This window comes from Neoarius graeffei, chromosome 13 (genome assembly GCF_027579695.1).
Source record: "Neoarius graeffei isolate fNeoGra1 chromosome 13, fNeoGra1.pri, whole genome shotgun sequence".
NCBI classification, from domain to species: Eukaryota; Metazoa; Chordata; class Actinopteri; order Siluriformes; family Ariidae; genus Neoarius; species Neoarius graeffei.
In genome coordinates, this window is record NC_083581.1 from 55,226,082 (window position 1) to 55,251,378 (window position 25,297).

The following is a 25,297-nucleotide window of genomic DNA, read 5'->3' on the forward strand; positions in this document are numbered from 1 at the left end:
CCACTGTGTCCCCCCGCCCCCTTCCGTCTTACATATCCAGCCACCCCCCTGTTTGTCGACAAGCAGCTCTGTAATGCCATCGAGAAGACAAGAAACCTTTATTCGTCACATGCACACTTCAAGCACAGTGAAATTCATCCTCTGCATTTAACCCATCTGAAGCAGTGAACACACACACACACCCAGAGCAGTGGGCAGCCACACCAGAGCGCCCGGGGAGCAGTCAGGGGTTCGGTACCTCGCTCAAGGGCACCTCAGCCCAAGGCCGCCCCACGTCAACCTAACTGCATGTCTTTGGACTGTGGGGGAAACCGGAGCACCCGGAGGAAACCCACGCAGACACGGGGAGAACATGCAAACTCCACACAGAAAGGCCCTCGCCGGCCGCTGGGCTCGAACCCGGAAACTTCTTGCTGTGAGGCAACCGTGCTAACCACTACACCACCGTGCCGCCCACAATCGATAAGTTACTGTTCAATTTTATTTAGGAAAACAAGATACATTATGTGGAAAAAGTTTGTTATTATCAGAGGTGGACAAAATACCCAACTTCATTACTTAAGTCAAAGTACAGAGTGGTCAAATGTGACTCTGATACAAATGAAAGTTCTTCAGTCAAATTTTTACTTAAGTTAAAGTACTGAAGTACTTGCTTTTAAAAATACTTAAGTATTAAAAGTACATTTTCTGTCAGTGCATCGTTGCATTATTGCCACAACGCTTACAAAACCTAATGCCGTTACCAAAGACAGAAATGTGAATTCACAAAATGAACTCATGCTGTGTCATCATGGTGGTTTAACGTTAAGCTAGCTAGTCAGTGAAACTCCACCTGACATGCTAGCAAACTCTTTTCAAACTCGAAATCATATTGGGTAGCGAACATTACTCATCTCATCTCATTATCTGTTGCCACTTTATCCTGTTCTACAGGGTCGCAGGCAAGCTGGAGCCTATCCCAGCTGACTACGGGCGAAAGGCGGGGTACACCCTGGACAAGTCGCCAGGTCATCACAGGGCTGACACATAGACACAGACAACCATTCACACTCACATTCACACCTACGGTCAATTTAGAGTCACCAGTTAACCTAACCTGCATGTCTTTGGACTGTGAGGGAAACCGGAGCACCCGGAGGAAACCTACGCGGACACGGGGAGAACATGCAGACTCCGCACAGAAAGGCCCTCGTCAGCCACGGGGCTCAAACCTGGACCTTCTTGCTGCGAGGCGACAGCGCTAACAGTGTCCAAGTTAACTAGCTGTGTGTTAACGTTAGCCGTGGACAAGGCTACGGCAACTTGGCGGGAAAATCCATAGAAAGACTAACCAGACTGCATAGCTATTGCAGCGTTATCGCTAGCTCTAAAAGCACAGACAACTTCGTTGCAAGCTTTCTCTTGGAATAAAATGTTTATATACGTCAATATGCTTCCGCAGGTTGGACAGCAAGTTTTTGTAGACTATGACGTGGTTAGTTTTCAGCAAACAAAGCAAACATTTAAAACAAAATTAATCTTTATTCCTTTCAGAAAACTGAAACATGGGTTCGAGGTATGGCCATGGGTGTGTGTGCATTCCCCGGAAGAACTGCCTCCTTCCATTCTGCCATCAGCTGATCGTGTTCAAATAATGCTGCCGAGAAATCACTGAACTTGATTTTATACAGTCTATGGACATGACGTGACCCGAGTGATTACTGACAGGCTGTCTCAGTGTCACCTGCAAAAAACATCCACTTTCAAAGCTGCTTCACAGTAACGAGTAACGAGGACCTTGATAGAAATGTAGTAGAGTAAAAAGTGCAATATTTGTCTTTCAAATGTAGTGATGTTAAGGTCATAAGTTTCCAAAAAAAATTATACTCAAGTAAAGTACAGATACTCAAAAAGTGTACTTAAGTACAGTACTCAAGTAAATGTACTTTGTTACTGTCCACCTCTGGTTATTATGAACATTTATAATTCAGGTGGTCTAAACTTTCTTGATTTTACTACCCTTAATAATACCTTAAAAATTAATTGGATAAAACAGTTTCTACATAATCCCACATCCACATGGAACTTTATACCCAGGTACAGTGGTGCTTGAAAGTTTGTGAACCCTTGAGAATTTTCTATATTTCTGCATAAATATGACCTAAAACATCATCAGATTTTCACACAAGGCCTAAAAGTAGATAAAGAGAACCCAGTTAAACAAATGAAACAAAAATATGATACTTGGTCATTTATTTATTGAGGAAAATGATCCAATATTATATATCTGTGAGTGGCAAAAGTATATGAACCTCTAGGATCAGCAGTTAATTTGAAGGTGAAATTAGAGTCAGGTTGTTTTCAATCAATGGGATGACAATCAGGTGTGAGTGGGCGCCCTGTTTTATTTAAAGAACAGGGATCTATCAAAGTCTGATCTTCACAACACGTTTGTGGAAGTGTATCATTATATGCTTAAGTTTAAGAGAGACATCTGTGTGAGACGGACCTGGAAACAATAATGCACCTGTTCTGGCAGTGTCCCTTTAGCATCACATTCTGGACAGAAATAACCCAGTACATTACAGCCAAGCTTGACTGTGATTTTTCTCTGTGTTGGAAATATGTACTGTTTGGTTTCCATAACAACAAAAGCAAAAAAAAAAAAACAGAAAGAGTTATACTGTATATAATAAATTTGTTGATCATTTTAGGAAAAGACCATATTCATCAAGCCAAGTTTAGTCATTCAAAACCTTCATTTATAGCATTTGAAAAGGAAACTGAACAGTATATCAAAATCATCTCTACTCTAAAAACAAGAAAGCTGCTAAAACTTTTCATCTGTGCTCATTATTCAATGTTTTTATTTGAAAACTCCCCCTGGCTCTTGGTCTGTTGTTTGTGTTTGTATTAATAACTATATTTGTATTCTGTTGATGTTGTTTTCAATAAAAATGTTTTTAAAAACCCCTTTTTTTTCCAAGTTGCTCCATAGATTTTACCCTACAAAAGTGTTTTTACGTCGTTTTAAGTGTTACATTGAAGTGAATTGTTCTTTTTGTGAACTGCACCCTGAAACTGTCTCTCATTTATTTTGGTCTTGTGAATTTACGCATAAACTTTGGAAAGACATTAACTCCTTTATTGCTAACAGTGTTTTCTCTGACTTTGCTCTTTACTATAGAAATTTTATATTTGGTTGTTATGATCACAGTAATAAAGACAATAATGCATTTTTCCTCATCAATCTGATCTTACTTCTTGCCAAATTTCACATTCATAAATGCAAATTCTCAAACAAGAAGCCTCATTTCTTGGTGCTCAAGACAGAAATGGAGCAGCACGTTGCAACAATTTCCCCTGTACAAAACAAAAAGCAGCTAAAACAATTAATATAAAAATATACACTGCAAAAAATTGAAAACTGAATTTGAGGAGAAAATTACTTAACACTAGTGAAATTATCTTGCTGCACGGATGGATATTTTTACTTGATAAGACATCTTAGAATAAGTTGGTTGCAATCTAGAACTAGGTTTAATAAGCTCAGAGTTGGTGTCTAGTATTCTTCTAATAGGAAATGCGAGATCGTTTCAACTATTTTCAAGATATTTTCACTTGCTATCATTTTTTGCAGTGTAAACTATGTTTAATGTCTTTACTTGTTTTTTTTATTCAGTAACCTTGCATTTACTGTTTTATTTTTTGTATTATTAGCATATGTGTTTCTGTATTTATTATTATCATTATCTGTTTTTTTTTGTTTGTGAATGATTTTTTTACTTTTGCCTTTGAATGTAAAAGATTTCATGTCTGTTTTTGTTAATGTTTATTGATTGTTTGAAATCCATCCATCCATTATCTGTAGCCACTTATCCTGTACAGGCTTGCAAGCAAGCTGGAGCCTATCCCAGCTGACTATGGGAGAGAGGTGGGGTACACCCTGGACACTTTACCAGGTCATCGCAGGACTGACACATAGAGACAAACTATTCACACTCACGGTCAATTTAGAGCCACCAATTAACCTAACCTGCATGTCTTTGGACTGTGGGGGAAACCGGAGCACCTGGAGGAAACCCATGCAGACACGGGGAGAACATGCAAACTCCACACAGAAAGGCCCTCTTTGACAGCTGGACTCGAACCCAGGACGTTTTTGCTGTGAGGCGACAGTGCTAACTACTGCACCACCATGCCGCCCGATTGTTTGAAATAATGTTGTTAAATTTTTTAAAATTATTCTCATCCCATTTCATCTCATTATCTCTAGCCGCTTTATCCTGTTCTACAGGGTCGCAGGCAAGCTGGAGCCTATCCCAGCTGACTACGGGCGAAAGGCAGGGTACACCCTGGACAAGTCGCCAGGTCATCACAGGGCTGACACATAGATACAGACAACCATTCACACTCACATTCACACCTACGGTCAATTTAGAGCCACCAGTTAACCTAACCTGCATGTCTTTGGACTGTGGGGAAAACGGAGCACCCGGAGGAAACCCACGCGGACACGGGGAGAACATGCAAACTCCGCACAGAAAGGCCCTCGCCGGCCACGGGGCTCGAACCCGGACCTTCTTGCTGTGAGGCGACAGCGCTAACCACTACACCACCGCGCCGCCCCCTTTAAATTATTTATTTATTTTTTACAAATACACTTGTACAACGGAATACTAATGTATTTTAGATATGTTCACTGGCCACCAATAACATTAAAACCACTGACAGATGAAGTGACTAACATTGATTATCTCATTACAATGGCACCTGTCAAGGGGTGGCATATATTAGGCAGCAAGCAAACAGTCAGTTCTTGAAATTGATGTGTTGGAAGCAGGAAAAATGGGCAAGTATAAGGATCTGAGTGACTTTTACAAGGGCCAAATTGTGATGGCTGGATGACTGGGTCAGAGCATCCTCCAAAACAGAAGGTCTTGTGGGGTGTTCCCAGTATGCAGTGGTTAGTGCCTACCAAAAGTGGTTCCATCACACATATGGAGCTACGTAGCTGCAGACCAGTCAGAGTGACCATGCCGACCCTGCTGACCCCTGTCCACCACCAAAGGTGCCTACAATGGGCATATGAGCATCAGAACTGGACCATGGAGCAATGGAAGAAGGCGGCCTGGTCTAATGAACAATGTTTTCTTTTACATTATTTGGATGGCTATGTGCATGTACGTCACTTACCTGGGGAAGAGATGGCACCAGCACTGTAAAAAAAAAGAATAGTTGAGAATACTTGAAATTTCAAGGCAACTGTCTGAATTAAGAATTTTATGTTTTGCCAACGATGTGCCCATGATAATCCAAACTATGATAACACTGTTATCTTTATTAAGAATTCTTAATTAAGTCAATTTCAGTTCCTCATTCTGCCAACATAGATTTCTCTTTTTGCTGAACAGTGGCATTCGCAGTAGTACAAAAAGGCAATTGAGGTTATCACAATTTATCATGAAACTATACATGCCTTTTTCATTGTTCTACACAATTACAAAACTTCAATAATGTACAATAAACTTCACACTTTTTAAAAACTTTATTTCAATAAGCACTCTTGAACAAAATCAAGTATTTGTATAATTACAGCGCATGCCCCCTGAGTTCAATCTATTTTCCGTCTTTTTAAGCATGAATAGGCTGCATGGGGTTTCATTTCTTTAATCAAAACATGGCCCTTCAGTACTTGAACTTGGTTTCACAGGCCAAGCTACAGTGCAATAATAAGTGCACTTGTAATTGGGGCGTCTTGTCATTCTAATCTAGCTGCTCTGAAACACAAGCTACATCCATGTCAAAACATTCATGTTTAAGGGGGGGGACATGGCCCTTCTAACTGTTAAGATGCAGATTGACTTAGAACATGACCCTGCACAGCCTAAATACACACTGGCTGGTTCAGAACATTGCCCAGGCCTTGCATTTGGGAGAGGAAACCCCGTGTCTTGGTCATTAAGAGCATGCGCTGAAAAAACACCTGTGGCAATTATGTATTTTCAATTCAGATTATTCACTATTGTATATTTACACATCATTGAGGTGCACCCTATCAGATTGATGTGGATTTTTCTGTTCGTTAATAATTATTCATATTTTCTTGTCCATTCAATTGTGAATATGGAATTACTTGAACAAAGCGTAATTCTATTTTTTACAGTGAGGATGCCCTGTGGAGAGAAAGCAAACCAGCAGAGGCAGAGTGATGTTCTGGACAGTGTTCTGCTGGGAAAGCTTGGGTCCTGGCATTCATGTGGATTTTAATTTGACATGTACCACCTAATTAAACATCGTTGTCGACCAAGTACATTGCTTCATGGCAGCAGTATTCCATAACGACAGTGGCTACTTTCAGCAGGATCATACGCCTTGCCACACTGTAAATATTGTTCTCCAAATTTCCCAGATCTCAGTTTGATCGAGCATGTACTGGACAAACAAGTATGATTCATGGAGGCCCACCATGCAACTTACAGGACTTAAAAGATCTGCTGCTAATGTCTTGGTGCTAGATCCCGGGGCTCACCTTCAGAGGTCTTGTGGAGTCCATGCCTTGATGGGTCAGAGCTGTTTTGGTGGCACAAGGAGGACCTACACAGTATTAAGCAGGTGGTTCTAATGTATCTCATGTTTATTTTTGTTTTTCTTCCAAAATTTTATATAAAAACTAATACAATCCTACTGTTCAATTTACTAGAAAAGGTCTCATCTCATCTCATTATCTCTAGCCACTTTATCCTGTTCTACAGGGTCGCAGGCAAGCTGGAGCCTATCCCAGCTGACTACGGGTGAAAGGCGGGGTACACCCTGGACAAGTCGCCAGGTCATCACAGGGCTGACACATAGACACAGACAACCATTCACATTCACACCTACGGTCAATTTAGAGTCACCAGTTAACCTAACCTGCATGTCTTTGGACTGTGGGGGAAACCAGAGCACCCGGAGGAAACCCACGCGGACACGGGGAGAACATGCAAACTCTACACAGAAAGGCCCTCGCCGGCCATGGGGCTCGAACCCGGACCTTCTTGCTGTGAGGCGACAGCGCTAACCACTACACCACTGTGCCGCCCTACTAGAAAAGGTTTTTTTTTTAATTGTGAAGAAACCTTTATAGAGACTTTAGGTTAATACAAAAGAAGTCCATTTCTTTTCTTTCTGAAATGTGGCTATTTTGATTTATGAACAGCACACTTGTCTCATTTCATTTGTGTAATTTCTAATCCTCCCTTTCTTTGTGTTATTCTGTAAAATAGCTATCACAATAACATTGCATTTAAATTAAATGATTTTATATGCAATCATAAATATTTCTCTTTTGCTCTCTTACTAGGCTGACTTTTGTGGTTAGACATTTTAATGTCTACTGTGTTGTCAAAAACAAAGTAAACAAGCAGCAGTTGTCATTGTTTTATTTTTGACATCCATCATTTAAGTATTATGAAATATGTATGTAACCTGATATATTGAAAACAACCACAAATAGTCCAACAAACAAGTATGCATTGCCACATTTTAACCAATATAACACTTTCACATCCATGCCATCAGTACCACTTTAACACTGCACTACAATACGACTTCAAACTTTTCAAGTCACAACCGGACAGCTGTATAGAAATATATCTAAATGCTAAGCCTATCTCATAACCATCAGTTTCAAGTTCTTTTGAGCAAACTTTTATCTCGCGCAGATATTTTAGAATTTATATCAGTATAATTTGCAATAATGAAGGCTATGTGAAGCAAATATGTGGAACCTGTCTGTTATGTATTTATATGATGGTCACATCTTTTACAAATTACAGCAGGAGTGGTAGGTGGACCTGGACATCATTCAGTTTGCCCTTAGATAAAGCCTGTACGTTATGGCCACCTGGAGAAAATGTCTTGTGGACCTGATGGCTTCGCTCTCAGAGGAGCATTCACTTCTTCTTGGCAAGTGGATTTAGCCAGGAGAAGGAGAAGCTGATACGAGCCGTCTCGCTGGGAACAGCAGGAGAGCTGGCTCCCACCCCTGAGTGATCTGCAGCTGCAGTCTGTCAAAAACCAACAGAGAGCAGATTTAGAAACATGTAGCACAACTTTGAGCAAATACAAGACACTGTCAGCACACATAAAGAGTTTTCAGTTATGACTTCTAAGCAATAAAGCTGCACTGCCTTGAAGATAAACATTTGGGACTACCAACCTGACTAACAATTTATATGCCTGCTTGCTTCTGTCTGTCTACCACATGGGGGCATCAGAGTTGTTGTGAAAGCTTGTGTCAGTGCTGTGCTCCATCTCTCTGTTGTCCTGGGCTCCCAATGAGCAGGGTTCACCCTGGAAAACGAGAGAGGGAACACACACTGAGTACTTAAGCTATGTTTATTTATCCTTTAGTAGACTGTTCTACATTTGTTTGAATTATAAACCTACATACATGTTCTTTCTTTCTTTCTTAAATCAGATTTTTCTCAAAATGTTGTCATTTGCCAGTTCTCACCCACTAGCTCGCCCTCCCCATCACATGACGGGTAACAAGTGAAAGGGTGAAGGCTAGCACATGCTTCCTTCAAGACATCTAAAGGAGCTGCATTTTTTCAAACTGTTGCTCATGCTACACTATATGACCCCTGAGTATCATAGCCATATGTGCTTGTCCAACATCCTGTTCCAAAATTATTCTCCCCTTTGCTGATTTAACAGCCTCCACTCTTCTGGGAAGGCTTCCATTAGGTTTTGGAATGTGGCTGTGGAAATGTATGGCCTTTCAGCCAGTAGAGAATTAGTGAGGTTGGGCAAGAAGGCCTGGCACATAATCGGCGTTCCAGTTCATCCCAAAGGTGTTCAGTGGAGTTGAGGTCAGGGCTCTGTGCAAGCTAATTGAGTTCTTCCACACCAACCTTGGCAAACCTGTTGTCATGGAGCTTGCTTTGTGCAAAGGGGCATTGCCATGCTAAAGCAGGTTTTGGCTGCTGAGTTCCAGTGAAGGAAAATTGTAAACTATAGCGCGCATACAAAGATATTCTAGACAACTGTGTGCTTTTACATGAGCTCACAGATGCCCATGATTGGCTAATGTTGCGCTGATTGATAGGAGAGGGATTAACACCACCCCTCCCACTCAAAGACCATGACCGATTTAGCTCTCTTGGCCTCCCAGCCACAGGTGGCTCTCAATTTCCTGATGATAGAGAGAACACATTTCTCCTGTAACACCCAGGAGCTCCTAAATTTATGGTTTCACAAGGCTAGTCATGCTGGTCTTGAAATTTCTTTCGGTAGGTGCCCCCCTATCTGCACTGTAAACATATATGAATACACCTTTTCTGTACCTTTTCCTCATCAGAAGCTGCTTTAGATTATTTATTATGAAGTTAGCTAGTTGTAGCGCTATTTATTTAGAAACCTCCACCAAATGGTCTTGAAGATACCTACCATAGTATGAAGTTTGCTAGCTGGCCATTAAACTACCATATTCTTCAATTATAATTTTTATATGGTACTAAATCTCATAGGGGCAGCACGGTGGTGTAGTGGTTAGCGCTGTTGCCTCACAGCAAGAAGGTCCGGGTTCGAGCCCCGTGGCCGGCGAGGGGCTTTCTGTGCGGAGTTTGCATGTTCTCCGCGTGTCCGTGTGGGTTTCCTCCGGGTGCTCCAGTTTCCCCCACAGTCCAAAGACATGCAGGTTAGGTTAGCTGGTGACTCTAAATTGACCGTAGGTGTGAATGTGAGTGTGAATGGTTGTCTGTGTCTATGTGTCAGCCCTGTGATGACCTGTGATGACCAGCAAAACAGGCCCAAACCATGATACTACCACCACCATGTTTCACAGATGGGATAAGGTTCTTATGCTGGAATGCAATGTTTTCCTTTCTCTAAACATAACGCTTCTCATTTAAACCAAAAAGTTCTATTTTGGTCTCATCCATCCACAAAACATTTTTCCAGTAGCCTTCTGGCTTGTCCACATGATCTTTAGCAAACTGCAGATGAGCAGCAATGTTCTTTTTGGAGAGCAGTGGCTTTCTCCTTGCAACCCTGCCATGCACACCATTGTTGTTCAGTGTTCTCCTGATGGTGGACTCATGAACATTAGCCAATGTGAGAGAAGCCTTCAGTTGTTTAGAAGTTACCCTGGGGTCCTTTGTGACCTCGCCGACTATTACACGCCTTGCTCTTGGAGTGATCTTTGTTGGTCGACCACTCCTGGGGAGGGTAACAATGGTCTTGAATTTCCTCCATTTGTACACAATCTGTCTGACTGTGGATTGGTGGAGTCCAAACTCTTTAGAGATGGTTTTGTAACCTTTTCCAGCCTGATGAGCATCAACAACGCTTTTTCTGAGGTCCTCAGAAATCTCCTTTGTTCGTGCCATGATACACTTCCACAAACATGTGTTGTGAAGATCAGACTTTGGGCACCCTGTTCTTTAAATAAAACAGGGTGCCCACTCACACCTGATTGTCATCCCATTGACTGAAAACACCTGACTCTAATTTCACCTTCAAATTAACTGCTAATCCTAGAGTTTCACATACTTTTGCCACTCACAGATATGTAATATTGGATCATTTTCACATGATCCAATCAATAAATAAATGACCAAGTATCATATTTTTGTCTCATTTGTTTAACTGGGTTCTCTTGATCTACTTTTAGGACTTGTATGAAAATCTGATGATGTTTTAGGTCATATTTATGCAGAAATATAGAAAATTCTAAAGGGTTCACAAACGTTCAAGTACCACTGTATATTAGTGCTTATAGCAGTATGCAAGTGTTTTCAAAATATGCCACTTCAGTGATTAGCTATAGGTGTTAATAAGCAAGTACCTGAACTCTGTAATTCCCCAGCAGTGCTATATGCAAAAAAGACACTGAATCTTTCCCCATACTCTCTGGAGGATGACCAGAAATGCCAGGACGTAAAATATATGGATGATGGCCTGAGAAGAGATGAAAATGAAAATGGAGAGAAGCAGACAATTGTATGGAAAATAACAATTACGTGTCTAATGGGGTTGGACACCAAAGCTAATGTAGACAGTGCTATCACAAGAATTTTCAGAAGTTACAAGTAAATAAGCACGTTTTATATAAAAAAGAGACAATGACTGATGGCCATGATGCAGGAATCACTTGAGTAAGAAGGCCAACATGACTACAAGTGCAGTAATGGTGGAGTAGTGATGGTGATATAGTGCCCATAATCTGTTGAAAATGGACTAACCTGTGGAGATATAGAAGTCATGCTATCCTTGTTGGCAGGCCCACTGACCAACTCGCAACAAATATTCTTCCCAACCTCCAGCATATATGGTTGGGTGCTCTCAAGCGAGCCTCTTCCAAGTTGGGCCTGGGTCTCATTAGACAGAGGCACAAGGCTGCCACTCATCCACATGGACATAGGTGTCTCTATCTGTTGGAACTGATCTGAGGATTCACTTATGACTTTGGGTGTATGGTCAAGAACTCCCAAGGCATCAAGAGGTGTTGCTTGGTTTTGGCTTTGCATTGTCCTGTTGTTGGGTCTATACCAAGTGGGGTCGAGCTTATTCTCTTCACCTGCTTCTGAAGTTAAACAGTGGACTCCTGAATCATGCCCCTCACACTCTAACTTTGTCTGGTCCTTATAGGGGGAATAGTGGATAAGAATATAATAATACTATAATAGACAAATCCTATCACCCCTTTTCCTTTTATTTTGACATTAAAATAGATTTAAGATGAGATACAAAGAGCTTTACTGTACCTGTTGGGTATTCAGTCCACTTTTCTCACATATGGCATCTTTTTGTCTTGCTGAATATCCCTCTAGTTGTACTTGGTTTTCCTCCTTTATCTCAGACAAAACATTCTTTATCTCAGAGTTTTCCAACTTCCGTTCATTGTCTGGCTCAGTGTTCTCTATTGGACTGTGCATTGGTTCAAGTTCAGGCTCAGGTTCTGGTAGCACTTCTGGCTCAGGTTCTGGTGCTGGTTCTTCTGGAGGCTCTTCAACTTCCTCTTCAGCTGCATAATAATAAGCAACTGTAATATTCTGTATTTTCTGAGAATAGTACAATTGGATTGTTTGCCTAGATATGCATACATATATTGATCACTCATGGCTCACGTTTGATGAAATCGAGCTGGTAGAGAGCCCTCTCCTCAGCATTAAAATCAACCCTATAGTGATCCATGTTTTCATATCCAGGCTGTAAGGTCTCCACTGGAGCAGACTTAGTTGCCTCACTGACCCTTTAAGGTGAAGGAGTCAGTTTTTACTTAGTGGAAAATGCAAGATAATGATCCAAAGTGAAATGAAATCATCTGCGGAGTCATGCAGAAACTTACTGTTCAATAAGGTTTTTTGAGGTCTGCAAGAAAGGAAATAATAATAATAATAATAATAATAATAATAATAATAATAATAATAATAATAATAAAGTGTAGCCTTAAAACAGCAAAAATGAACTTGAGTAGACATTCCATAGAATCTTAGGAAAAACATATATATATATATATACATATATATATATATATATATATATATATATATATATATATATATATATATATATATATATATATATGATATTATAGACTAGACGACGAACGTCTAGTCAGCAGGAAAACACTGGGAGTGAAATATCGAGAAATATGTCACTCAGATCCACAATGTATTTCAGATGAAAAATACGAGTTTTTCAACATGAGAAGATAAACTTCATATCTTCAAGCCAACGCATGAGTTTTTTTTATTATATCGACACATTCACAAACAAAAAGTACCTAAATTTATCAAAACAATTCATCAATTTCCTCACAAGTGACGTATAGATATTTATGTCACGGTTTTGGATCTCCATGTCCTGAATGTATGAATGTATCTTGTATGAAAAATATGAGTGCCGTATTTCCCAGTAAAACACTCGTGTTCATATATATATATATATATATATAAATTTTTTTTAACCTGAAGAAATGCAGCCATCTCCGGTTCTTCCATTGTGTTCAAGGCAGTCTGGACCAACTTTGAGTTTGTATCAACATGCTCACTGTAGGTATGTACCAAGCTTTGGGCCCAGCTTGTCTTTTCATCCTGCTCATATGTGATTCGCTGTAACATAATCTTACGTCTTTCTTCCAGGATACCACACATACGGTCAAACTTCTCACACAGTTTCTGCTTTTGGTTTCTGCTATTTTCCTGTTGGAGTGCACATATATTCTAATCATGCTAAGCATTTTGCCGTTTGCATTAAAGAAATAAAATTGCATAATGAACTCTATGTAAGATAGAGATACAGTAAATGCTTTAGTGTCTTCAGGTTCAAATGAGTTCGCTGCATTGTATTAAAATCCAACCAAACCTCAACACTCCTACAGATCTCCTCCAGATCATTTATGCAAGCTTGGATGTGCTCATTAGTGGCGACCAGGGAGCCGATCCCTTCACTGAGTTCAATCTATAAAATGAAAACTGGGTTCAGTTAATTCACTGGTGTCTTTCCTTGGTGTTTTGAAGCTAGATAAATTTGCAATATAAGACATATACATACATACACAGGGGGCAATGTTCACACAAAACCTTAGTATTAAATGAAACCTAGCACCACTATTAATACTGGAATAATCCTTAATGTATACCTACTTTTGTAGCCCCCTGTGTGTGTGTATATATATATATATATATATATATATATATATATATATATATATATATATATATATATATATATTAGCCAAAAGTATGTGGACACCTGAACATCACACCTTCTGCCCATACAATGTGGGCCTTCTCCTACTTGTTGTTACAAATTTTGCAGCACACAATTTGTATGCTCTAGAATTAGGATTTCACTTCACTGGAACTAAGAGGCCCAAACATATTCCAGCATAACCATGCCCCTGTGCACAAAACAAGGTCCATAATAACATGGTTTGCCAAGGTCGGTGTGGAAGAACTTGAGTGTCACGCACACAGCCCTGACCTCAATCCCACTGATCACCTTTGGGATGAATTGGAATGCTGACTGCATGCCAGGCCTTCTTATCTCACTTACTTTACTTTTTCCGTCCGCTTCTGCTCTGAGGTGTCGCGGGGAGATGTAACCACCTTTCTGTGGCAAGGCGGGAAGCTTGGAGGGCTGACATGCCATGGTCTCGTAGTGTCTCTTTTACCCCATCGATCCATCTCCTTCTCGGTCTTCCCCTGACTCTAGAGCCAGAGTATCTGGAATTGTCGGCACAGGCAGCAAGCCGGCAGCGGCTCGAATTTCTGTGCTCGTGTCAATACAGTCTTATCTCACATCACTGCCAAAGACTGGAGGCTCTTATAGCAGCAAAAGGAATTCTGTATTAATGCCCATTGCTTTGGTAAGGAATGTTCAACAACACATCTTGTGATGGTCAGGTGTCCATATATTTTTGACCACACTGTGTGTGTGTGTACACACAGTATATCAATCACTGGCATAAATTAACTGTCAGTCTTACCTTTTGCTGCTGATATACATCAGAGACGGGGGCCACCTGACAGGATTTATGTGCTCCAAACACTTTACAGAGTGAACACGTGGGGATCTGACAGGTGATGCAGTAAATGTTCAGCTTTTCCCCTTCATGCTCTTCACAGTTTATTTGTGCCAGCAGTTTCGGTGGAGGCCTACAACTAGAGACACATTGTATAACTGTATAAACAAAAAAAGTCACTGGCTCTTGTACTATTTCACCAAGAAACAAACTTTGACAAAATATAAGATTTTTTCTAAACCTTGCAGATGCTTGCTTGTACACATCAATGATATTTTCGACGAGAAGATTTCTCGGGAGCCCATAAACGCCATGACGGTCCAAAACGACTTCATGTCGACAAGATGGACACCGAAATCGACCTCCAATCCCAACCTGGAACAGAGAAGGCTGCAATCTTTTACTTAGTATGATGTTCTGTTCAGCTTTAAAGATCTCCTCGGGCTGTTTCTGCTGCTTTGAGCCGTAGTTGATGTAAGTCAACGAACTGCATAACAGCTCCATTAGCATGGTATTCTTTAGTGTATTGGTTGTCATGACTGCTTATTAGAGCTAAATTTGGCTTACACTTCAGTACGTTCTTTTTAGAGCCACTTTGGAGACATGTGTGGCATCTTCCCCAAGATGGGAGAATTCTTACCCATGACCATCAGCTGCTTCTGAATTAGGTTCTGTTACTAAGTGAAGTACACAAGTTTGCAAAAATTCCCTCGTGCCCATTCTCCTTTTCAAGCACATCACTGACATGGAAACAAATAGCGAACTTCTGTAAACAGCCACATCTCACTGGTGCTCGTATCATTTCCAGATAAAGACAAATCATTTGCAGTTGCTGTATTTTTTCCTCTGAGGTAGAGGATACACAGGAGACCATGATGTGGAGGGAGTGAGAGCGAGAGAGTGAGATGGACACAGTGGCCTTAAATAGTTACACGCTTTAAAAGGCTTCAGCAGCTGAGACACCCGGGTCAAATGGAAATCAGAGTCATGGCTCTATGCAGAGGTGCCCAGTAGTGGTGTTTGTTCAGGTTTCCCAGTAGTAATCCAGTGAATACAGGCATGTTGGGGCACATATGTGTTTGAGGAATAAATCAGCTTGATATTCTCATAAAAGACACAAATCTCCCCATTTGTCTGGCAGGTTTGATTTCAATTTGTTTCACCCAGTCTACAGGTATAATTTTTCTGCAGTGTCCTCACGTGCTATGTATCTCTTATAACAGTGGTTCTTAGACTGGGGTCTATGAAGCAAAGCCAGGAGGTCCATGATTTTTAATCAGTTTTTTTTTTCTTTTACAGTAGTGGAAACTTACCAAAGTTATTACCTTTATTACTGAGATCTTTTAGTTATTCACTGGTTTGACTGGACTTGAACTGAATAAGTTTAATCCAAACCTCAATAACACAAAAACAAGTAGCCTATAAATAATTTGGACCAAATTAAAGTTTAATCAGCATGTGTTCTGTGAGTGGAATACAAATACAAGTGTACACATTTAAACAATGAGTGTTTGATATAGTATTTGAATAATTGGAATTTGTTTGTAAAATAGATATGCACTGATAGTCCATGGCTGTAAAAAGTTTGTGAACCCCTGCCAAATAAAATGTAGAATACCTATTGAGCCAAGCACCCTTCATTTGGTCACCTTATGAACTTGACCCATAATGCAAAGATGAAGTATAGGACAAGAACGCAGACACAAAGCAGTATTTTTTTTCTTCTTTTTTTTTGCTCACAGTCTTCAGAGTTACTGTATAGTGTATTTAATGTCTTTATTGTATCCATTGTCTCAAAGGCAAAAAATGTAGGGCTATATTTAGGTCTTTGTAGTGCACAGACCTGTCTCGGATTTGCATGATAATTAGCCTACAGCAGTCTAGTGTTTTGATTCGTGAATACCATCTTAAATGTTATGTATTACACTGTATGCTAGAGTGCTAGTGCAATTTCTTTCTGCATGCACATCAGTGCTCTGAATATCCTGTGATCTTGTGATTAGCTGGCAAAGTAAGCAGACAGAGACATTTAGCCAAAGAGGCAGTGTATTAATAACTCTACTAATGTGTGATAAATAATGAATTGACGTTCCTTAGCTGATTACATTTATATTTGCTGAAATTTTTATCAGTTAAAGGACTAACGTTTTCGTTTAAAGACACAGGGGCAGCTTGGTGGTGCTAGGATTTGAACTCACAACCTTTCAAACAGCAGCTGAAAGCACCACTGAACTATTGTCCAGAAGGTTATTGTGGGGTAAATAATTCCCCTACAACGGCCAAGTAAACTGGAACTTACCTGGTAAAGTTCATTAGCACATTTGCGGCAGAGGTTGTGCTGGCATGGCAGTATGACCACAGGTTTGGTAAATACCTCCAGGCAGATGGGGCAGATGAGCTGCTTCTCCAGTGTGCCTAGTGAAGCATCCCTGTGGAAGGAACTCAGGTCCAGTGGAAGAGACATGACTGTCTCAGCACTGAGGTACGAAGAGAATTACAGAACAGACCAGTGTGTGTGTGAGAGAACTTTTATGTCTCTTCAAGGATCTTATCATCCTCAGTTCAGCTTTTATATGTCTCTAATCCATGCTGGATTTCTTCCTCTGCTTTGAATTTTGTCCCCTGTTGATCAGTCTGGGTCCTCCCATGTACTGTTACCGGGCAATAGATAAGCCTAGAGCACCAAGTTCAGTGTGTGTGTGTGTGTGTGTGTATAGAGGTGTCCAGTTACTGGTTGGCAACCCCTCCTTCCCCACATACCCCAGTGTTGGCAAGTCATGTCCATATCAGGTACACAGCATGCTGACAAGTGCAACCGCATATTTAAGTTCACCAGAAACAGGATTACAAAATATTAAATGTTCTTTTTTAAAAAAAAAATGCAAATTAAATGGATGGATTAGTATGTTTCTACCAGGGCTACTACCGATCCTCTTGATTGCAGTAGACATTTTATGAACATAAACTATTTAAATATTAGGTGAATACATACTATCATTTGACCTGGCGACTTGTCCAGGGTGTACCCTGCCTTTCGCCCGTAGTCAGCTGGGATAGGCTCCAGCTTGCCTGCGACCCTGTAGAAGGATAAAGCGGCTAGAGATAATGAGATGAGACATACTATCATTTTTATTTACAACCCCGATTCCAAAAAAGTTGGGACAAAGTTCAAATTGTAAATAAAAACGGAATGCAATGATGTGGAAGTTTCAAAATTCCGTATTTTATTCAGAATAGAACATAGATGACATATCAAATGTTTAAACTGAGAAAATGTATCATTTAAAGAGAAAAATTAGGTGATTTTAAATTTCATGACAACAACACATCTCAAAAAAGTTGGGACAAGGCCATGTTTACCACTGTGAGACATCCCCTTTTCTCTTTACAACAGTCTGGAAATGTCTGGGGACTGAGGAGACAAGTTGCTCAAGTTTAGGGATAGGAATGTTAACCCATTCTTGTCTAATGCAGGATTCTAGTTGCTCAACTGTCTTAGGTCTTTTTTGTCGTATCTTCCATTTTATGATGCGCCAAATGTTTTCTATGGGTGAAAGATCTGGACTGCAGGCTGGCCAGTTCAGTACCCGGACCCTTCTTCTACGCAGCCATGATGCTGTAATTGATGCAGTATGTGGTTTGGCATTGTCATGTTGGAAAATGCAAGGTCTTCCCTGAAAGAGACGTCGTCTGGATGGGAGCATATGTTGCTCTAGAACCTGGATATACCTTTCAGCATTGATGGTGTCTTTCCAGATGTGTAAGCTGCCCATGCCACACGCACTAATGCAACCCCATACCATCAGAGATGCAGGCTTCTGAATTGAGCGCTGATAACAACTTGGGTCGTCCTTCTCCTCTTTAATCCGAATGACACGGCGTCCCTGATTTCCATAAAGAACTTCAAATTTTGATTCGTCTGACCACAGAACAGTTTTCCACTTTGCCACAGTCCATTTTAAATGAGCCTTGGCCCAGAGAAGATGTCTGCGCTTCTGGATCATGTTTAGATACAGCTTCTTCTTTGAACTATAGAGTTTTAGCTGGCAACGGCGGATGGCACGGTGAATTGTGTTCACAGATAATGTTCTCTGGAAATATTCCTGAGCCCATTTTGTGATTTCCAATACAGAAGCATGCCTGTATGTGATGCAGTGCCGTCTAAGGGCCCGAAGATCATGGGCACCCAGTATGGTTTTCCGGCCTTGACCCTTACGCACAGAGATTCTTCCAGATTCTCTAAATCTTTTGATGATATTATGCACTGTAGATGATGATATGTTCAAACTCTGCAATTTTACACTGTCGAACTCCTTTCTGATATTGCTCCACTATTTGTCGGCGCAGAATTAGGGGGATTGGTGATCCTCTTCCCATCTTTACTTCTGAGAGCCGCTGCCACTCCAAGACGCTCTTTTTATACCCAGTCATGTTAATGACCTATTGCCAATTGACCTAATGAGTTGCAATTTGGTCCTCCAGCTGTTCCTTTTTTGTACCTTTAACTTTTCCAGCCTCTTATTGCCCCTGTCCCAACTTTTTTGAGATGTGTTGCTGTCATGAAATTTCAAATGAGCCAATATTTGGCATGAAATTTCAAAATGTCTCACTTTTGACATTTGATATGTTGTCTATGTTCTATTGTGAATACAATATCAGTTTTTGAGATTTGTAAATTATTGCAGTTCGTTTTTATTTACAATTTGTACTTTGTCCCAACTTTTTTGGAATCGGGGTTGTATATGTCTTTAGTTATAAGAATTTTACACACTTGACCTTTACACCCACAAAACCTAAACCATGTACATTTTAATACATTGTTAATTAAAAGCATTTGGAGTCATATTAACAGTACTTTTCTCAATTTTATTAAAATTGCAGTTACATTCAAGTACATTATTTATTCTTGGTTTAAGCTTTAGATTAAAAAAAAAGCAGCTGATAATTGACATCCATATGTAGTTCTTCATCAAAGTGGTGTCACAAATTTTGAAGTGAACACTTGTCTAGAATGTTTGTATGCTGTAGTATTATCATACAAAGAATTTCACGTTCAAAATTTCAACAATTAGTGTCCTCAGTTTGCTTACAGAATATTATTAGAAGAAAAAAATGATGTAACACAGTCGTAAACATGCCCCTGTTGCAACTTTTTTTTTCCGAACATGTTGCAGGCATGTGACATTCCATGTCCCAACAGCCAGCCGCTGTGTCCAGGGATCAGGTCGTCGAGGCCCCTGCCTTCGACTGCCACCCAATCCACACTGCACCAGTCCCCTACTGTTACCTCTGTGGGTGGTGAACCCACAGGAGGTCGGGCCCACGTCACCTCTTCGGGCTGAGCCTGGCCGGGCCCCATGGGCAAAGGCCCAGCCACCAAGCGCTCGCATACGAGCCCCAACCCCGGGCCTGGCTCCAGGGTGGGGCCCCGGCTGCGTCATACCGGGCGACGTCACGGTCCTCAGTTTTTTCTCCATAGGGGTTTTGGTGTACATTGGAACTTTGGGTTTTGGAGGAGTTTAAGTATCTCGGGATCTTGTTCACGAGTGAGGGAAGGATGGAGCGTGAGATTGACAGGCGGATCGGTGCAGCCTCCGCAGTGATGCGGTCGCTTTACCGGTCCGTCGTGGTGAAGAAGGAGCTGAGCCAAAAGGCAAAGCTCTCAATTTACCGGTCGATCTACGTTCCGACTCTCACCTATGGTCATGAGCTTTGGGTAATGACCGAAAGAACAAGATCGCGGATACAAGCGGCCGAAATGAGTTTCCTTCGCAGGGTGGCTGGGCGCTCCCTTAGAGATGGGGTGAGAAGCACAGTCACTCGGGAGGAGCTCGGAGTAGAGCTGCTGCTCCTCCACATCGAGAGGAATCAGCTGAGGTGGCTCGGGTATCTTTTTCGGATGCCTCCTGGATGCCTCCCTGGGGAGGTGTTCCAGACATGTCCCCCCGGGAGGAGGCCCCGGGGAAGACCCAGGACACGCTGGAGGGACTATGTCTCTCGGCTGGCCTGGGAACGCCTCGGTGTTCTTCCTGAGGAGCTGGCCGAGGTGTCTGGGGAAAGGGAAGTTTGGGCTTCCATGCTTAGACTGCTGCCTCCGCGACCCGGTCCCGGATAAAGCGGAAGAAGACGAGACGAGATGTTGCAGGCATCAAATTCAGAAGGAGTGCATATTTACAAAAAAAACACAACGAAGTTTATCAGTTTGAACATTAAATATCTTGGTCTTTATATTGTTTTCAATTGAACATAGGGGGCGGCGTGGTCATGCAGTGGTTAGCACTGTCGCCTCACGGCAAGAAGGTCCTGGCTTTGAGCCCAGTGGCCAGCGAGGGCCTTTCTGTGTGGAGTTTGCATGTTTTCCCTGTGGGTTTCCTCCGGGTGCTCCGGTTTCCCCCACAGTCCAAAGACATGCAGGGTAGGTTAATTGGTGGCTCTAAGTTGACCGTAGGTGTGAATGTGAATGGTTGTCTGTGTGTCAGCCCTATGATAACCTGGCAACTTGTCCAGGGTGTACCCCGCCTCTCACCCATGGTCAGCTGGGATAGGCTCCAGCTTGCCTACGACCCTGTACAGGATAAGTGGCTACAGATAATGGATAGATGGATGGATTGAATATAGGTCAAAGAAGGATTTGCAAATCATTACATTCTGTTTTTATTTACATTTTACACAGTGTCCCAACTTTTTTGGAATCAGGGTTCATACATTATATGACCATCTTCTCCCACTTGCATGAAATAATAATAACAAGAGTGCTCCGAGAGCACAATATCTCCCACTACAATATATTGCAGACAAAATTGCAATATGTCTATTACTGTCCTATAACAAAGCCTTTTGCCAAGTTTTGTGAAATTCCTCCAAAAATTGTAAGAGGAATTGATTTCAGAAGGTGAGAACCCTTTCTGGGACAGATGGATGGACGGACAGATTTCGCCATGACAATCCCCCTTCGGGGCTTTCAGCCAATGGGGGATAAAAACTTTTATGGCTGTGGGATTCCAGTCCTGGTACATACCTCTACCCTAGGAAACTGATCTTTGAGAACCACAGAGCATGAACCATGTAAATTATTTCAGATGAGAAAAATTAGCTCATTTAAAAAACAAACAAACAAACAAACAAACAAACAAACAAACAAACCATGACAAAGCTCACACTAGGATTCAGAAACATTTATTATACAACAGGAAATTAACAATCACATCTCTCGCACACTATCCCTGCTACAATGAAAAATCAGCAACTTAACAGATTCAGCTAGACAGTACAAAACAACTCAGCCATTTAGCTGACCACATTCATTCACACAGCATTAGAACTATTTTTTTTTAAAGCATATGAAAATAAATTATATCATATCACATTGTCCCTACATTGCCACTGCTATCATTAGCATGTCTAAGAATTTTGGGGGCTGATTGATTTTCTTTCGACAGTGCTTTTACACAGACACACTGCTGAACTAATTCTTTCATGTAGATGAAGAGAAATATACATTTAACAGAAAAGTGTCTTCCAATTTACCTTGGCCAAAATGTGCAGATTTGACACCTCACACAGTCGTGATCAGTTTCTGGTCCATGCTTTCATATTAGCAAATCTCCATTCAGTGGGGTTTGGATTTACACACCACTGTAAAATCAAGATGTGAAGGAATTTGGCTTCATGATTCCCTTATAAACATAAAGGATATTACTAAGCTAGACGACATATGAATTGTGATATGTAAACGTACGCATAATTAAAATCTAAAATACATTGAACTCAAAATAAAATAAAACTACACAGGTCAAATTACTTACACACACACGAAACAAATGTAATGCTTCAAATACGAGTAATTTTAGATTATTCCATTTTCATAATTTTTGTTTTATGATTGCAAAAATTATATTTCCAGGAAATCGTGTTTTCCTTCCATTGTATGAGGAAAAACACCCCAAAAACCCACATGCACACAGACACATCAGCTCTTTTAGCAAACATTAATGAACCGAATTAATTTTATTGCATCCATTAAATTTCATGGACGCAATAAAATTCTGGACATCACTACATTTTCAGAGGTATTTCTGAAATGTCCTCAGAGATCAGTGCGGAAGAAACAACACTAAAGAAGTGTTGAGGTGTGTGTGAGAGAGAGAGAGAGAGAGAGAGAGAGAGAGAGAGAGAGAGAGAGAGAGAGAGAAACACAGATCACAGAGGCATGATTGAGTAACATTATCGTGTGGCAGTAATGATATTACTGTTTACACATACCCACACATCACTGATATATCACACAACCCCAACGTACGACCCCCCAGCGCACATCATGCACAAACACAGTCATCCTTTGCGATTACACAATTGTATACCTGCTATATATAAACTACAGGAATTGAGAAGTTCATCTTACACAATTCAATTAATTCTGTTTTGAACCATTTGTCCTTCCACTACGAGGAAACTACATGCTAATATGATAAACAACAAATATTGGAGACATGATGTACTTGAGCATCTAAAAACACAACCACACACTTGTCCCTGTGACCTACAGGCTGTTGGAAAACAAAGAGATGCAGCTTAAAAGGCTAACGCTGATATTTTTAACGTGGGCCCTATTTTCCCATCCCATCAGAAAACATCCCCACATGATAATCGACTCCAGGCACTGAATGGGGTGCTGCGTCAGAGACCGGAAGAAGGTTTAAAGAAAGGTTTAAAACAATGAGTCTAGCAGCAGTTATTTTCTACAGTTTCTTTAGCGTTACTGAGGTAAACAGACACCGCTGTATCTCAGTAGGGATCGTTTGCATGTTGTCAGACACTTATAACAACAATGACTGTATCAGTGGTGAAAACAAGCACTTTACCGGACACGGATGCTTTCCCCCATAGGATTACATTGTACAGCCGTTTCGCGGTTGCTGGTTATAGTGTTCCAACTGTAAATTCGACAGATTTATTTATTTTTTTGTCCCTAATAAATATTTGGGCCTAAAAGGATGGGAAAACAGGGCCCAGGTTAAAATAATCTCAGTTTTCCTTTAAGTTATGTCTTATTTACATTTTGGGACAGTGTTGGTAAGTGATTATTTTACGAAAAAGAATTTAAAGCTAAAAACAAACAAAAACAGACTGCTGTTCTTTCACAGACATTTACTAATTAGTTCATTAAATAAATGTCAATGAAAGACAACTCACACTCAAAACTACGGACATGAAATTTCAACATGATACACAGTCAAAAGTTAGTTTACTGTCCTAATACCTCCACAGATGGCACCATATTTCTACCACAGCAGACACACACACACACGCACGCACACACGTTTGTTAGAATAGAACAAGCATTGTGAGGACCATCCATTGACAATTATTAATGCAGCTAATTAATGCTACATCTACACCTAAATCTAACATTAACATCAGTATCCATGGTGCTTTTAGATTTTTAATAAAACAGACAGGTTTACACACCAAAAAAAAATCCCCAACAACAAGCAAACAGTTTTCCTCATGGGTACCAGCCAAAATGTCCCCACAAGGCAAAAAGCGTCAGATATTTCCATCCTTGAGGGGACATTTGGTCTCCATGAAAATGCAAAAACATGACCCGACCCCCCCAAAACAAACCAAAAAAAACCCAATCACATCAGTAACCGTGACAAATTAATGAGAACCATTTGCATCTAGTGTGTGTGAGATTTGGAGCCTATATTTTAGAAACCGCTTTATAATGCCGTCTAATAGACGCAGGCTGCATAGAAAACATGCAGCGTGCCCTTTTCTTTGCTAAATTGTGCAATAAAATAGCAAAACAAAGACATCTGAACTAAAACGTGGTTACACTGTTAACCATTTCTATATTCAACACACATGCAAAGGTATTTGGTTGCTTTGCGTTTACAAAATCAATGTAAAAACCTAAGAAACTAAAAATAAAAGTTCATTACATTATTAGTAATAATCATTAGTTTAGTCATTTAGATTCCAGAGATTTGTCCTTCAAGTGTAGATTAATAAATTAAATTGTATATATGGATGTCCAAGTACAAAGAGGACACGATTTATTAAGACCTACATACGCATTCAAGATGAATGTGTCAATATGAACATGATCTATATCTAGAGAAACACAAGACTGAGTAGGGCTGTGTGTAGGACTGTGTGTGGGGCACACGTGTACATGAGAAAGTGTGTGAAACGGGCTGCGTGTCGTTTTTTGGACTAAAAAAAAGAAAAAAGCAAAGGAAAAATAAAACCTTGCTCCTTTACATGTGCAGAGGAAAGCCTGAGCTTTGACATTTCACAGCAGAGATACAGACAGACCACTCGCTCTGCCCGCTCAGCAGCCCCTGGGTGGAGGATGCAGGGTGGCTCCCTCTGCTGGTCGAGAGGAGGGAACAAGAGGGAGTCGTCTAGTTGAGTGCAGTGTCAGTGCGGTAGCTGGTGTGGTGACCATCTGCTGTCAGCTGAGTGGTTTCTGTCGCTGAGGAAGGCTGCACGATGATGGGATCACCATCTGTGTGTGTGATGGATGAGACATGGATAACACATTCAATTATCATGATTTATCTGAATATTTTATATTTTTACTTTTATTATTAATCTTTGGTAGGCATCCTAAATAGTACAGCCGTGGCCAAAAGTTTTGAGACGGACACAAATTTTGGTTTTTCACCAAAGTTTGCTGCGTCAGATCTTTTTGTCAGATGTTTCTATGGTATACTGCAGTACAATTAAAAGCATTTCATAAGTTTCAAAGGCTTTTACTGACGAATACATCAAGTTTATGCAGGGAGTCAATATTTA

General features: G+C 40.7%; 2 protein-coding genes across 3 annotated transcripts in view; both read right to left on the reverse strand.

Moving 5' to 3' along the window:
- Nucleotides 1-7,468: 7,468 nt before the first annotated feature.
- On the reverse strand, nucleotides 7,469-17,143 carry trim101 (tripartite motif containing 101). 2 transcript variants are annotated; one of them, XM_060936893.1, is made up of 11 exons: nucleotides 16,794-17,143; nucleotides 14,736-14,884; nucleotides 14,459-14,633; nucleotides 13,333-13,428; nucleotides 12,936-13,169; nucleotides 12,314-12,336; nucleotides 12,093-12,217; nucleotides 11,730-11,989; nucleotides 11,208-11,606; nucleotides 10,811-10,923; nucleotides 7,469-8,027 (listed from the first exon to the last, which is right to left on the reverse strand). In XM_060936893.1, the coding sequence occupies exons 1-10, from the start codon at nucleotides 16,956-16,958 to the stop codon at nucleotides 10,837-10,839; spliced, it is 1,713 nt and encodes a 570-aa protein (XP_060792876.1). In that variant the 5' UTR covers nucleotides 16,959-17,143; the 3' UTR covers nucleotides 7,469-8,027; nucleotides 10,811-10,836. The 2 variants fall into 2 exon arrangements, with proteins under 2 accessions (XP_060792876.1, XP_060792877.1); XM_060936894.1 differs by lacking the exon at nucleotides 11,208-11,606.
- Nucleotides 17,144-21,654: 4,511 nt separating this feature from the next.
- Nucleotides 21,655-25,297, reverse strand: part of dnajc5ab (DnaJ (Hsp40) homolog, subfamily C, member 5ab) — a 66,682-nt gene continuing 63,039 nt past the window's right edge. Inside the window, exon 5 of the mRNA XM_060938063.1 lies at nucleotides 21,655-25,007. Within this exon, the coding sequence (XP_060794046.1) occupies nucleotides 24,904-25,007 (104 nt within the window). The 3' untranslated portion in view covers nucleotides 21,655-24,903. The remainder of the gene's footprint in view (nucleotides 25,008-25,297) is intronic.

What these genes read in the sequence shown, in the direction of transcription:
- trim101 (XM_060936893.1), bottom strand. Translation starts at nt 16,958, where the DNA reads ATGTCTCTTCCACTGGACCTGAGTTCCTTCCACAGGGATGCTTCACTA. An exon ending in AGATCTGTAGGAGTGTTGAG is followed by an intron (nt 13,170 to 13,332) that starts GTTTGGTTGGAT and finishes GCACTCCAACAG; the next exon opens with GAAAATAGCAGAAACCAAAA. An exon ending in TGACTTCTATATCTCCACAG is followed by an intron (nt 10,924 to 11,207) that starts GTTAGTCCATTT and finishes ATCTCTTCTCAG; the next exon opens with GCCATCATCCATATATTTTA.